This window comes from Mixophyes fleayi, chromosome 9 (genome assembly GCF_038048845.1).
Source record: "Mixophyes fleayi isolate aMixFle1 chromosome 9, aMixFle1.hap1, whole genome shotgun sequence".
Classification (NCBI taxonomy): Eukaryota; Metazoa; Chordata; class Amphibia; order Anura; family Limnodynastidae; genus Mixophyes; species Mixophyes fleayi.
In genome coordinates, this window is record NC_134410.1 from 92,312,869 (window position 1) to 92,327,210 (window position 14,342).

The 14,342-nt window shown below is 39.7% G+C and overlaps 1 protein-coding gene across 1 annotated transcript in view; it reads left to right on the forward strand.

Moving 5' to 3' along the window:
- LOC142100834 (gamma-aminobutyric acid receptor subunit beta-4-like) overlaps positions 1–14,342 on the forward strand; it is a 586,661-nt gene that overhangs the window by 198,119 nt on the left and 374,200 nt on the right. Inside the window, exon 2 of the mRNA XM_075184680.1 lies at positions 854–942. Within this exon, the coding sequence (XP_075040781.1) occupies positions 854–942 (89 nt within the window). The remainder of the gene's footprint in view (positions 1–853; positions 943–14,342) is intronic.

Genomic DNA, 14,342 nt, shown 5'->3' on the forward strand with positions numbered 1-14,342 from the left:
CGATTCTGAAAGCTCCACAAATCTGGAAGTTGGGGAGAAGAAATGTGAAAATGTGTAATTAAACAAGACATTTATAATGATTTCTCTTAATCTAAAGGCTGTATTTGCTGTGTTCTACAATTTTGCTTACAGATACATAATGTAGTATTTATCTGTTGCAGTAAAATCTATCCTGATCTTGATCATTATGAAAGGGTTACTTTAGTAAGATACAGGGCCTGATGCTGAGTTGGATGTTCACCAGTTTGAGTAGCCTACAATCTGCATGCACATATGCAGACTTGCTTGCATTTGACCCGTGCACCTGCTGGCGACTAGAAAGGCACGAATGGGGTGAGAAGGGGCAGTCTAACGTAGGCTGCATGCAGTAAGGCTGTTTTCGTGTAAATGTGGACACATGCAGGCCTGCACAGAGATATACGCCTGTCAGCAGCCATCTCAATATTAGTAGCCATAGGGCTGGTGTAAGTACACATTGATGATAATGATGGTTGCCAGCACTAGCTACCCCTTTCTGATGGGGCTGATTGTGTGTATAAGTGTATGTGGAAATATGCGTAAATCACTCATATGCTACTGATGCATAGCTGGATGTATCTTGCGATGGGTACATCTCAGCAGATGAGCATAAATACACAACTTTACTTTCGCACATTTTTTGAGCTTAATTTTGGATGTATATGTGACCTGCTTAGCCTCAGTCTCAAATGTATAACAGGTAAGCATATCAGCTGCTGATTTAAAAATGTTTTTAAAAATGTTTCCATTAACTCTTTAAACACTTTTTCTATCCAACTACATCATTTTATTTCCTGTTTGTCCTTTCTTTATATATTTTCATCTTACTTTTCAGCCCACATTCTGGGAATATCTCAGTTGTGAAGAAAACAGTGGACAAATTATTGAAGGGATATGACATCCGCCTGCGGCCCGACTTTGGAGGTGAGCAAATTACATTCTTCCATAATAAACTTGTATTTTTATGATGTAATATAGTTTAAGCATATTACAAAACTGTTGAATACTTGGAACAGATATTAGCAAAATTATGCTAGGAATATCAGTATAAGAGTTAACTAATGAGCCTTACAAGTTGACATAGAAACAGCGCAGGCAAGAGACCAAGGGCTAGATTTACTAAAGTGTGGTTTGATGCAATCACCAGTTTTCTGCGGTTTTACTAAAGGCCAAACTGCCACTTAAAAGGCTGAAAATCACAGTTTAACACTTTGCAAATTGTCACCCCGATTATTAAGAGAGATGAGATTAATATAATGAAAAATAAAATATGCCCTATAAGTTAATTATAAATTAATTTTGCCCTTTAAACAATAAATAGTGATTGCCCCCATAATGCTAAAGTCAATGATGGCTCCTCTTGTGTTCTGAATTGCAAGGTGACTCAAACAGCATCAAGCCAATAAGAGCAGGTATAAAAAAACCTGTCTTTTTTCCTGCCAGTTTTGATGGTGGTTGTAATAAGCCGCAGGCAGTTTTGACTAAAAACCACCTGCAATTTAGCGGTCTTTAATCTGCCATACATCGCTAGTCATTTCATATCCCAGTCTCAAACCGCCCTATAGTAAATGTGGCGGTTTGGAGCACTAAACCGAAACAGGCTTCTTAGTAAGATTTACTAAAGGGCTGTATGATGAAACCACCAATTTTCGTCTTTTTTACGGTGATTTCAAAGCTAATTTAGTAAATGCCAAATAGCCAGTAAACTGCCTGAAAACCACAGTTTTACAAGCACCACTTTACATGTCGCCTTCCCAATTCTTACCATGATAGAAATACAAGCCATCAGATTTAAACGAAAGAGGTGTTTGTGAGAGGTGAGATTGCACAAGCTGGATGCTGTTTGAGCTATCTTGCCATTCATAACATTAGAGGAGGTACTATTGAATTACTGTGGCAATCATTATTTATTTGTTATGGGCACAAAATTAATTTATAATTAATGTATGGTGCAATTTTTATTTCTCATTATATTAAGGGGGCGATATTATTCTATTATATTAAGGGGCAATATTATTCTATTATTATTTTATGGGGCAATATGAATAAATAGTTATATTAAGTGGAAATAATATTTGATTGCTCATGGAGGAATATTTATTTATGATGGGCAACACTGATAATATGACACTACAAGTGCCAACATGCACTTGCATCCATGTGCATGCTGTCACTTGTAATGTCACATGCATACAATATAAATAGTGCCCTCATCATGAAATAATAAGTGTTGTCCCCTTTGTGACCTTAAAAGATCCTAATGCTCTGACACTCCCCTCTGCCACCTGGGGTGGACTGCACTACCAATGTTTGCTAGGTGATAGTGAAGCTTTATTTGAAAACATGTCAACAATGAACTAGGGAATTCTCATATAATCCAAGTTTGTTCACACATGTGCAGATAGATCAAAGACTGCTAGGCAAAGGGTCCTCTTACTGCACCAGTCATTACAACTTGGCGGCTTAGAATCACTCAGCTGCCCTGGCAAAATTTTCTTGATAAATTGAGGAGAGAGAACATAGAAAATCTTTCCGATCACCTACCATTGATAGACTTCCAAATTTGGTCAGAGCATGACCTGCGACACAAAAAAATTCAGTTATGGGGTATTTAACAAAATTGGGATAGCTGGAATGGAAAGTTTTCCAATCCAATGGTCTCAGTATAATTTAAATGACATTATGCCTCAGACCACTGCCCATTACACCTAAACTTTAATTGAATAGAAGATTCCCCAAAACCAACAAATCACAAAAGTGGAAATTTGCTTTCGATTGTCTGGTGCTGAAAGGGAGTCCCAAATCACGCAAGAGACAAGAATATTTTATTTTCTATTTAAAAAAGTGGTAAACAAGAGATTTGGTGTGTTGTTTATTCAGTTAAGTTGTTTGAAAATTGTGTATTTCTGTTATTTTTTAATCATATGTTATAAGGAACAGGAGGTTTATGAACACCTCTCCATTATACAGGGACAATTGGGGTGGCAAAATTGCCATTCCATGGGTAATGGGCTTGTAATGTATTTTTAATGCATTGAGATGTGCATTAAATTAAATGGCCACCTTTGCTCATTTTAGATAATCTTACATACACTTTTCTAGAGAGTATATCTAAGTAACAATTGTAGATAGGTAAGGGATATAAATAAAAAAAAAAAAGCAGCCTAGAGTTTTTCTACATTTAACTATGTAAAAATGTATATTAGGTTGCATATATTCTTTAACCAAGAATGTCACAACACACATAAATATCAAGGGTGATGCTGACGATTCAATCCATAGTGGCAGTAGATGAATGAACCATATATTTTTTAAATTAAATTAGGTTAGTGGTTATACTTTGTGTTTTGTGACAGTAAGGCAAAAAAAAAATTCTCCTCGGCATAACCATGTTACAATTAAAGGGTTGCAAACTAGTTTATTATTTAGTACATAAGATAAATTGTGTCTGTTTTCATGTCGCACACAAATACTTGATAGCTTAATTTGTACACTGAAATTTAAAGTTGATCTAGAACATGCCTTAACCCAACTATAAATCTGCCATCACATTTTAAATTTGCCTCCACCTCCAATACAACATGCTTTTGCCAAGGTGCAAAGTTACAATTTTTTTTTTGCTTTCCTTTCCTTAATGAATCAGGCCCTATAAGCACTGGTTATTACTACCTTAGTACCTAGAGTAAGTCAGAATAGCCCTTCCAAACCCCCATCCCACTCCCTTAATTCTTGTTCCTTCTTCAATCCAGTCCTCACCTTGTCTCTGAACCTTAGTTTACCCAGTGGTGTATGCGGAGGTATGCCATACTGCCACATCTCCTGTGGTAAAATTATTAAATGCCATTCACTTACATTCCCATTAGATTTTCATTGTAGGCTGATTAGAAATTGGTAGAGTTGATTGGAAAGTGAGTGGTCTGAAGTCATGTTCATTAGGTTGCATAGCTGAATATTGTGATTGGCTTGGAAAGTGTGAGTGATTGGATTGTTGCAGTGTCTTGATTTTAGTGCTCAGTTTTTGCATACATCAAGGGTTAAGACTTTTGGTTTTGGATCTGGATTACCTTCGAGTTTTGGTTTTGGTTTTACCAAAACCGCTCTTGCCTGTTTTGGTTTTGTTTTTTTTTGTTTAGCAATTTTGTGTAAAAATCTATTTTTTGGGGCTAAAATAACCTAATCTAGTGCTCCACCTGTTTCTTGGATAAGTAAGGTAATTCCAAAGCTAATAAATTATGAAAAAAACAGTTTAATCCCTGGTAGGCCTTCCTTAATTATACACACAAACCTGATTGTCTTCCTCTCCATCTTAGCCTATTGGCAATGCAGCCATCGTCTTTGGGTGTATATTACACCCTACACTTATAATTAAATATAAAAAGAAATGGACAAAGGCAGTTTGGTTTCTGTCTGCATCATCCCCCCCCCCTCCACTTGTAGTTAAATGGAAAAAAGCAGCCACTATAGACTGTACAATAAAAATAGAAATGGACAAAGGCAGTTTGTTGTCTGTCTGTATAGCCCCCCCCCCTCCACTTGTAGTTAAATAGAAAAGAAAGCAGCCTACATAGACTGTACAATAAAAATAGAAATGGACAAAGGCGGTTTGGTATCTGTCTGTGTATGACACCCTCTCCACTTGTAGTTAAATAGAAAAAAAGCAGCCTGCATATACTGTACAATAAAAATAGAAATGGACAAAGGCAGTTTGGTGTCTGTCTGTGTATGACACCCTCCCCTTATCGTGAAATTGACAAAACAGCAGCCTTTAAAGACTGTATGTAAAATATAAATGGACAAAGGCAGTTTGGTGTCTGTCTGAATATCACCCCCTCCACATATAGTTGAATAAAAAAAATCAGCCAGCATAGAATGTACGTTTAATAGAAATGGACATAGGTAGTTTGGTGACTGTCTCTATATCACCCCCTCCACCTATAGTTCAATAGAAAAAAATCAGCCAGCATAGACTGTACATTTAATAGAAATGGACCAAGGTAGTTTGGTGACTGTCTCTATATCACCCCCTCCACATATAGTTCAATAGAAAAAAATCAGCCAGCATAGACTGTACGTTTAATAGAAATGGACAAAGGTAGTTTGGTGACTGTCTGTATATGACGCCCTACACTTATAGTGCAATTGACAAAACATCAGCCTTCAAAGACTGTACGTTAAATGGAAATGCCCCAAGTCCCTTTCCTGTTTGGGGGTAGATTACACCCTACACTTATATAGAAAGTTTTAAAAAGATGTTGTCGTCATCATCTTCAGCTTCATCCTCACCCTCATCAGAGTGTACATCATCATCACAGACTATTAATTCATCACCGCTGGAATCTGCCATTAGAGAACAGTCAGTGCTTGGATGTCTTTGATGATGTAGTTCATTTTTATGAACATCATCTTTTCCACATTTTTTGGAAGTAACCTCCTACGTCACTGAATAGGTTCCCGGCTGTGCTGAACACTCTTTCAGAGTACACACTGGACGGTGGACAGCTTAGGTATTGCAAAGCAAGTTTTTACATGGGTATCCAAATTGCCTGATTTTCTTCCCAGTAAGGAAAGGGACTGTCTGACATTTCCATATCAATTACCTCTTGAAAATAATCCTCCACCATCCTTTGCATGTTAATACTCGGATTGGATGGAGTTATGGGCAAGGTCACACATTTTTTGGAAAAATCTTTCAAACTAGCCCAGATGTTAAACTGTTGTGGTCTGCCCCTGTGTCATCCCTGCTTCGCATTGGAAAATTAAATTTTTTACGAGCAGCAGCTGCCTGACAAACTGAAGGAGGAGACGTCGTCAAGCCAAGGCCCAGTTCAGCGGACAACTTGCTGACCAATAGCTCCTTGCATAGGTTCACATCTCGCTCATTTTGAAGCAATGAATCAATGTAGGTCTTAAACCTTGGATCAAGCACAGTCGCCACAACGTAGTGATCCGAGTTCAAGATTTTAATTACTCTTGGATCATTGCGAAGTGAATTAAGTACTTGATCTACAAGGCCAACATACTTTGCAGAATTGCTTTCTTTCATCTCCTCCTTCAGTTTGTCAAGCTGCTTTTCCAATAGTCTAATTAAGGGAATGACTTGGCTCAAGCTAGCAGAGTCTGCACTCACTTCACACATAACCACTTCAAATGGTTTCAGCACTTTGCACAGCACAGAAAGGATTCCCCACTGTGCAAGAGTGAAATACATTCCCCCTCCTTTCCCAATGTCATGGCTTGTGCAATACGCTTGGATGGCTTTGCGCTGTTCCTCCATCCTCTGAAGCATGTACAGGGTGGAATTACACCTTGTTAACACCTCTTGCTTAAGTTGGTGGCAGGGCAAGTTAAATTGTTCTTGGAGCTGCTGCAATCTCCTACATGCTATGTCAGAATGCCGAAAATGCCCCGAAATTTTACGGGCCACCGAAAGCATCTCCTGCACCTCACGTTTATTTCTTAAGAAGCTCTGCACCACCAAGTTTATTGTGTGAGCAAAACAGCTGAATGTAATGGAATTCGCCCAGCTGTAATGCTTGCACTATATTGTTGGTGTTATCAGAAATGACATATCCTGGGGAGAGTCCAAGTGGTATAAGCCATGTATCAATCGCATATCTTAGCTTTCCTAACAAATTATCAGCTGTATGCCTGTTAGTGAAGCCAGTGATACAAAGAGTGGTCTGCCTGTGACAAATGTTACATAGTGGTGTACATGCTGCTGCTGTTCCTGCTGGTGAAGGCGAATGACCAACCCAGTGGGCTGTCACAGTCATATAGTCTTTGGTTTGCTCACTTCCACTTGTCCACATATCTGTTGTTAAGTGTACAGTGGGCAGAATGGCATTTTTGAGCGCAATCACTACATTTTTACAAACTTAACTTTTTGGTATAGTTGCGGAATAGCTTTACGGGAAAAATGGTGTTGCGATGGAATTTTTTTAATGCGGACACAAAACATCAATTAACTGTGAAAAACCAGCTGCATTTATTGTGGATATTGGATGCAGATCTAACACTAACATAGTAGCCATGGTGTCTGTGATTCGCTTGGCGACTGGGTGACAGCTGTCATATTTGCTTCCCCTAGCAAATGATTAGTTCACAGTTAATTGATGTAATGTAGGACTGCTCATTTTCTTGGCCTCTTATGGGAGGAAGATTTACCCCCAGCAGCAGCAACAGCAGCAGCAGTGGGACTAACGCTTAAAGATTCTTCAGAGGAATCAATTATAGTGCAGGAGTCATCCAGCCTTACTAAGTGGGATGCAGGGCTAACTCCGATCGCTACTGAGGATATTGATGAGGATGGTGTTGTGGGTGTATTTTTTAGCCATCGGGATGTAGGTGACAGAAGGGTCCTAGCTGATGATGGAGTGCTTGTAATTTTTTTGCAAGAACCTTCAGCTTTTCCCAAACCCTTGCCATGAATTCTGGTAAAATGGTGTAACGTGGATGAGGTTCCAAAATGGTTAAGGTCCCTCCCTCGACTTATTGTGGCTTGACATAAACTACTCTGATAGCAAAAATAGTTAACACTTTTACACTGGTATTTAATGATTGACACAGCCAAGCAATCAATCTCTTCTAAACAGACAGTGAATTTGTTTAGAGCAATGTTGATTGATTTCCCAAAAGTCTGACAATATTTTGTAAGAGGCTACCTCTTTTTAAGGCACTTTTTTTGGTCTCAAGAAGAGGCCTTTGACACAGTTTTACAACCACAGTTATTATTATCATTATCCTTTGTTTATAAGGCGCCACTAGATTTGTTGTAAGGAAATTAGGGATGAGCGCGCTCGGATTTCTGAAATCCGAGCCCACCCGAACGTTGCGGATCCGAGTCGGATCCGAGACAGATCCGGGTATTGGCGCCAAATTCAAAAGTGAAACTGAGGCTCTGATTTATAATCCCGTTGTCGGATCTCGCGATACTCGGATCCTATAAATTCCCCGCTAGTCGCCGCCATCTTCACTCGGGCATTGATCAGGGTAGAGGGAGGGTGTGTTAGGTGGTCCTCTGTGCTGTTTAGTTCTGTGCTGTTTAGTTCTGTGCTGTTTAGTTCTGTGCTGTTTAGTTCTGTGCTGTTTAGTGCTGTGCTGTGCTGTGCTGTGCTGTGCTGTGTTCTGCAGTATCAGTCCAGTGGTGCTGTGTGCTGTGCTCTGTCCTTCTGAGGTCAGTGGTGCTGCTGGGTCCTGTGCTGTGTCCTGTTCAGTCCAGTGGTGCTGTGTCCTGTGCTCTGTGCTTCTAAGGGCATAGTTATTTCCCCAATATTCCCCTGTGTTTAAAAAAATAAAAAAAAGTTTTTTTTATAAAATACCAAAAACTACTTTAATATTTTTTAATTACCACAAAATTTTCACAACCAATCCTGCAGTATAAGCCCATTGGTACTGCAATATTACCAAGTTCACACATTCAGCAGTAAAAGTCCAGTGGTACTGCAATATTACAAAGTTTACACATTCTGCAGTATCAGTCCAGTGGTGCTGTGTCCTGTGCTCTGTCCTGCTGAGTTCCGTAGTGCTGCTGGGTCCTGTGCCGTGTCCTGTTCAGTCCAGTGGTGCTGTGTCCTGTGCTCTGTGCTTCTAAGGGCATAGTTATTTCCCCATTATTCCCAAGTTTGTAAAAAATAAAAAAAAAGTAAAAAAAAATAAAAAATTAAAAAAAAAAAAATATATATAATAATTATAACCAAATTTGCAAAACCAATCCAGCATTATAAGTCCATTGGTACTGCAATATTACCAAGTTCACACATTCAGCAGTAAAAGTCCAGTGGTACTGCAATATTACAAAGTTTACACATTCTGCAGTATCAGTCCAGTGGTGCTGTGTCCTGTGCTCTGTCCTGCTGAGTTCCGTAGTGCTACTGGGTCCTGTGCCGTGTCCTGTTCAGTCCAGTGGTGCTGTGTCCTGTGCTCTGTGCTTCTAAGGGCATAGTTATTTCCCCATTATTCCCAAGTTTGTAAAAAATAAAAAAAAAGTAAAAAAAAATAAAAAATTAAAAAAAAAAATAAATATATAATAATTATAACCAAATTTGCAAAACCAATCCAGCATTATAAGTCCATTGGTACTGCAATATTACCAAGTTCACACATTCAGCAGTAAAAGTCCAGTGGTACTGCAATATTACAAAGTTTACACATTCTGCAGTATCAGTCCAGTGGTGCTGTGTCCTGTGCTCTGTCCTGCTGAGTTCCGTAGTGCTGCTGGGTCCTGTGCCGTGTCCTGTTCAGTCCAGTGGTGCTGTGTCCTGTGCTCTGTGCTTCTAAGGGCATAGTTATTTCCCCATTATTCCCAAGTTTGTAAAAAATAAAAAAAAAGTAAAAAAAAATAAAAAATTAAAAAAAAAAAAAAATATATAATAATTATAACCAAATTTGCAAAACCAATCCAGCATTATAAGTCCATTGGTACTGCAATATTACCAAGTTCACACATTCTGCAGTATCTTGTGCTACATATAATGGAGAGCAAAAATTTGGAGGATAAAGTAGGGAAAGATCAAGACCCACTTCCTCCTAATGCTGAAGCTGCTGCCACTAGTCATGACATAGACGATGAAATGCCATCAACGTCGTCTGGCAAGCACGATGCCCAATCTCCTAGTACAGGGCATGTAAAATCCAAAAAGCCCAAGTTCTCAAAAAACAGCAAAAAAAGAAACTTAAAATCATCTGAGGAGAAACGTAAAGTTGGCAATATGCCAATTACGACAAGTAGTGGCAAGGAACGGCTTAGGCCCTGTCCCGTGTTCATGACTAGTGGTCCAACTTCACCCAAGGATCAAAGCCCTCCTCCCCCCCCCTACAAAAAATTTAAGAGAGTTATGCTGTCAGCAACAACAACAAAACAGCAAAGAACTCTGCCTTCTAAACAGATGACATCACAAATCCCCAAGGCGAGTCCAAGGGTGTTGTTGGTTGTGAACCCTGACCTTCCCATCACTGTACGGGAAGAGGTGACTCCATCCAGCATTTGCAGCATGCCCTCTGCATATGCTGGAAGGATCACCCACAGTCCAGTTACAGATTTGGCTAATGAAGGTGTGAATGTTGTGCACTGGGAGGAGGATATTGATGTAGCTGGCGCTGAGGAGGATGTTGATGATTATGATGCAGACAGATACCAAATTGCATTTCTCAATTTCTATTTATATTCTAGATTATATAACGGCTGAAAAGTTTTCTGTTTTACTCCTAGTGGAGAGGGGATCTGATGCAGACAGATACCAAACTGCCTTTGTCCATTTCTTTGTATATTTGAATTGCTAGTTCTACAGTCTATGCAGGCTGCTTTATTTATATTCAACTACAAGTGTAGGGCGGGGGGGGGGCATAGATAGCCACCAAAGTAACGTGGTCCATTTAATTTCACTTTCTAGCTCCACAGTCTGTGCAGCCTGCTTTTTTTTATCTTCAAAGTATTTATATTTACAAGCCTTGCAATCTAAATTAACTAGAGGTAGTGACGTGGTAGAACTCCAAAAGGCAGTTTGGAAGCCCCTGTACAAACTGGCTCTATTTTTTAACTGAGTTGTCCCCCCTCCAGTGTGTACTCGGAAAGAGTTTTTAGTGCAGCGGGGAACCTGGTCAGTGAGCGGCGAAGGAGGTTGCTTCCTCACAACGTTGAAAAAATGATGTTTATAAAAATGAATAATCAATTCCTCAATGAAGTACAGCACTGCCCTCCAGACAGTACAGAGGGACTGTGGTTGTGGAGTCCAGCGGGGACGAATTGATAATGTGTGAGGAGGAGGAAGTACACACTGTAGGGGGAGAGGAATCAGAGGTTGAGGATAAGGACGACATCTTTCCTCAGTAGAGCCTGTTTAGTTTGTACAGGGAGAGATGAATTGTTTTATTGGTGTGGGGGCCCAAACAAACCAATCATTTCAGCCACAGTTGTTTGGTAGGCCCTGTCGCTGAAATGATTGGTTTGTTAAAGTGTGCATGTCCTATTTCAACAACATAAGGGTGGGTGGGAGGGCCCAAGGACAATTCCATCTTGCACCTTTTTTTTTGGCATTATGTGACCATTCAACAGTCGTTTGCCATGTTCAAAAAGTAAAAGAAAATGCCAACAAATTCAATAAATTAAATCAAAAGTTAAATGCCCTGTCATTATTTAAAACAAGAGGTTTTGACGTGCTAGAATTAGTGTAGTGTTAAGATGTTATAAACACTACACTTGGAAATTGGAGGAGGTAATGTGGCCCCGGTATCAAATTGGGTACCGGGGCCACCCCACTATGCAGTCCAGATACTTGTTTGGTGGAATTCCGACACGTGGAGGGTTTTTAAATTATATTGTGGCCTCGGTACCAAATTGTGTACCGGGGCCACCACACTACGCAGTCAAGATACTTGTTTGGTGGAATTCAGACCAGTTGAGGGTTTTATTATTATATTGTGTGGACCACTCTATCTATACCACACTACAACTCTATACCACTCTATTTCCAACTTTAATTCTATTTAATTCTATTTCCTACTTTAATTCTATTACTAATTAATTAACATAAAGAGGAACAAAAAAAACCAATTTTACCAAAAGTATAATATGACTTAGACTTACAAACACTACACTTGAAAGATCGTGCCTTTAAATGAAAAAGTCAGTCTTCATTGCACGACTATGTGCAAGTGCAACAGGGACATTTTTTTGGGTTTACAAAGTCAAACAATAACACTACGACCCTGTCTGTCTGGGGTCTGTCAATGACGAATTGTCTGGAGCATGTTTTGAGGAGGTATTGTGGCCCCGGTATCAAATTGGGTACCGGGGCCACCCCACTATGCAGTCCAGATACTTGTTTGGTGGAATTCCGACACGTGGAGGGTTTTTTAATTATATTGTGGCCTCGGTACCAAATTGTGTACCGGGGCCACCACACTACGCAGTCAAGATACTTGTTTGGTGGAATTCAGACCAGTTGAGGGTTTTATTATTATATTGTGTGGACCACTCTATCTATACCACACTACAACTCTATACCACTCTATTTCCAACTTTAATTCTATTTAATTCTATTTCCTACTTTAATTCTATTACTAATTAATTAACATAAAGAGGAACAAAAAAAACCAATTTTACCAAAAGTATAATATGACTTAGACTTACAAACACTACACTTGAAAGATCGTGCCTTTAAATGAAAAAGTAAGTCTTCATTGCACGACTATGTGCAACAGGGACAGTTTTTTTCTTTACAAAGTCAACTAATAACACTTGGACCCTGTCTGTCTTTAACATACTTAATGGGATCTCAATGACGAATTGTCTGTAGCATGTTTGGAGGAGGTATTGTGGCCCCGGTATCAAGTTGGGTACCGGGGCCACCCCACTACGCAGTCCAGATACTTGTTTGGTGGAATTCTGACACGTGGAGGGTGTATTTATTTTATTGTGGCCCCGGTATCAAGTTGGGTACCGGGGCCACCCCACTACGCAGTCCAGATACTTGTTTGGTGGAATTCTGACACGTGGAGGGTGTATTTATTTTATTGTGGCCCCGGTATCAAGTTGGGTACCGGGGCCACCCCACTACGCAGTCCAGATACTTGTTTGGTGGAATTCTGACACGTGGAGGGTGTATTTATTTTATTGTGGCCCCGGTATCAAGTTGGGTACCGGGGCCACCCCACTACGCAGTCCAGATACTTGTTTGGTGGAATTCTGACACGTGGAGGGTTTTTTAATTATATTGTGGCCTCGGTACCAAATTGTGTACCGGGGCCACCACACTACGCAGTCAAGATAGATAGATGCGTATCATAGATAAAGTACATTCAGTGGTGTGGGGCAAATTGAAAAATATTCAAAATGCACTGACATTATCAAAAACAAGAGGTTGTCACACGCTAAAACTCCAACATGTATATGATGGAGAGGATGGAGGAGCAGCCGTATGTGTAGTGTAATGCAGACCTGTTGAAGGTTTTTTATATATTTTATTGTGGTGCCCAGTGCCCACTCCTCTACGCAGTCCAGGTACATTTATTGGTGCGATTCATAAAAGTTCAGGGTTTTTAATATATTGTGGTGACCCACTCCTCTACGCAGTCCAGGTACATTTATTGGTGCGAATCAAACAAGTTGATGGTTTTCTTATTATATATATTGTGGTGACCCACTCCTCTACGCAGTCCAGGTACATTTATTGGTGCGATTCATAAAAGTTCAGGCTTTTTAAGATATTGTGGTGACCCACTCCTCTACGCAGTCCAGGTACATTTATTGGTGCGATTCATAAAAGTTCAGGGTTTTTAATATATTGTGGTGACCCACTCCTCTACGCAGTCCAGGTACATTTATTGGTGCGATTCATAAAAGTTCAGGGTTTTTAATATATTGTGGTGACCCACTCCTCTACGCAGTCCAGGTACATTTATTGGTGCGATTCATAAAAGTTCAGGGTTTTTAATATATTGTGGTGACCCACTCCTCTACGCAGTCCAGGTACATTTATTGGTGCGAATCAAACAAGTTGATGGTTTTCTTATTATATATATTGTGGTGACCCACTCCTCTACGCAGTCCAGGTACATTTATTGGTGCGATTCATAAAAGTTCAGGGTTTTTAAGATATTGTGGTGACCCACTCCTCTACGCAGTCCAGGTACATTTATTGGTGCGATTCATAAAAGTTCAGGGTTTTTAATATATTGTGGTGACCCACTCCTCTACGCAGTCCAGGTACATTTATTGGTGCGATTCATAAAAGTTCAGGGTTTTTAATATATTGTGGTGACCCACTCCTCTACGCAGTCCAGGTACATTTATTGGTGCGATTCATAAAAGTTCAGGGTTTTTAATATATTGTGGTGACCCACTCCTCTACGCAGTCCAGGTACAATTATTGGTGCGAATCATAAAAGTTCAGGGTTTTTAATATATATTGTGGTGACCCACTCCTGTACGCAGTCCAGAAAGATACCTTGTTGCAACGTTTTGGACTAATAACTATATTGTGAGGTGTTCAGAATACACTGTAAATTAGTGGAAATGCTTGTTATTGAATTTTATTGAGGTTAATAATAGCCTAGGAGTGAAAATAAGCCCAAAAACTTGATTTTTAAACTTTTTATGTTTTTTTCAAAAAAAATCCGAATCCAATACCTTAAATCCGAACCGAGACCTTTCGTCAAGTGTTTTGCGAGACAAATCCGAACCTCAAAAATAACGAAAATCCGGATCCAAAACACAAAACACGAGACCTCAAAAGTCGCCGGTGCACATCCCTAAAGGAAATACTGTGATATTTGCACCTCCAACCACTAGAGGTCTCTGTATTCATAAACTAGCTCTTAGATTTGCC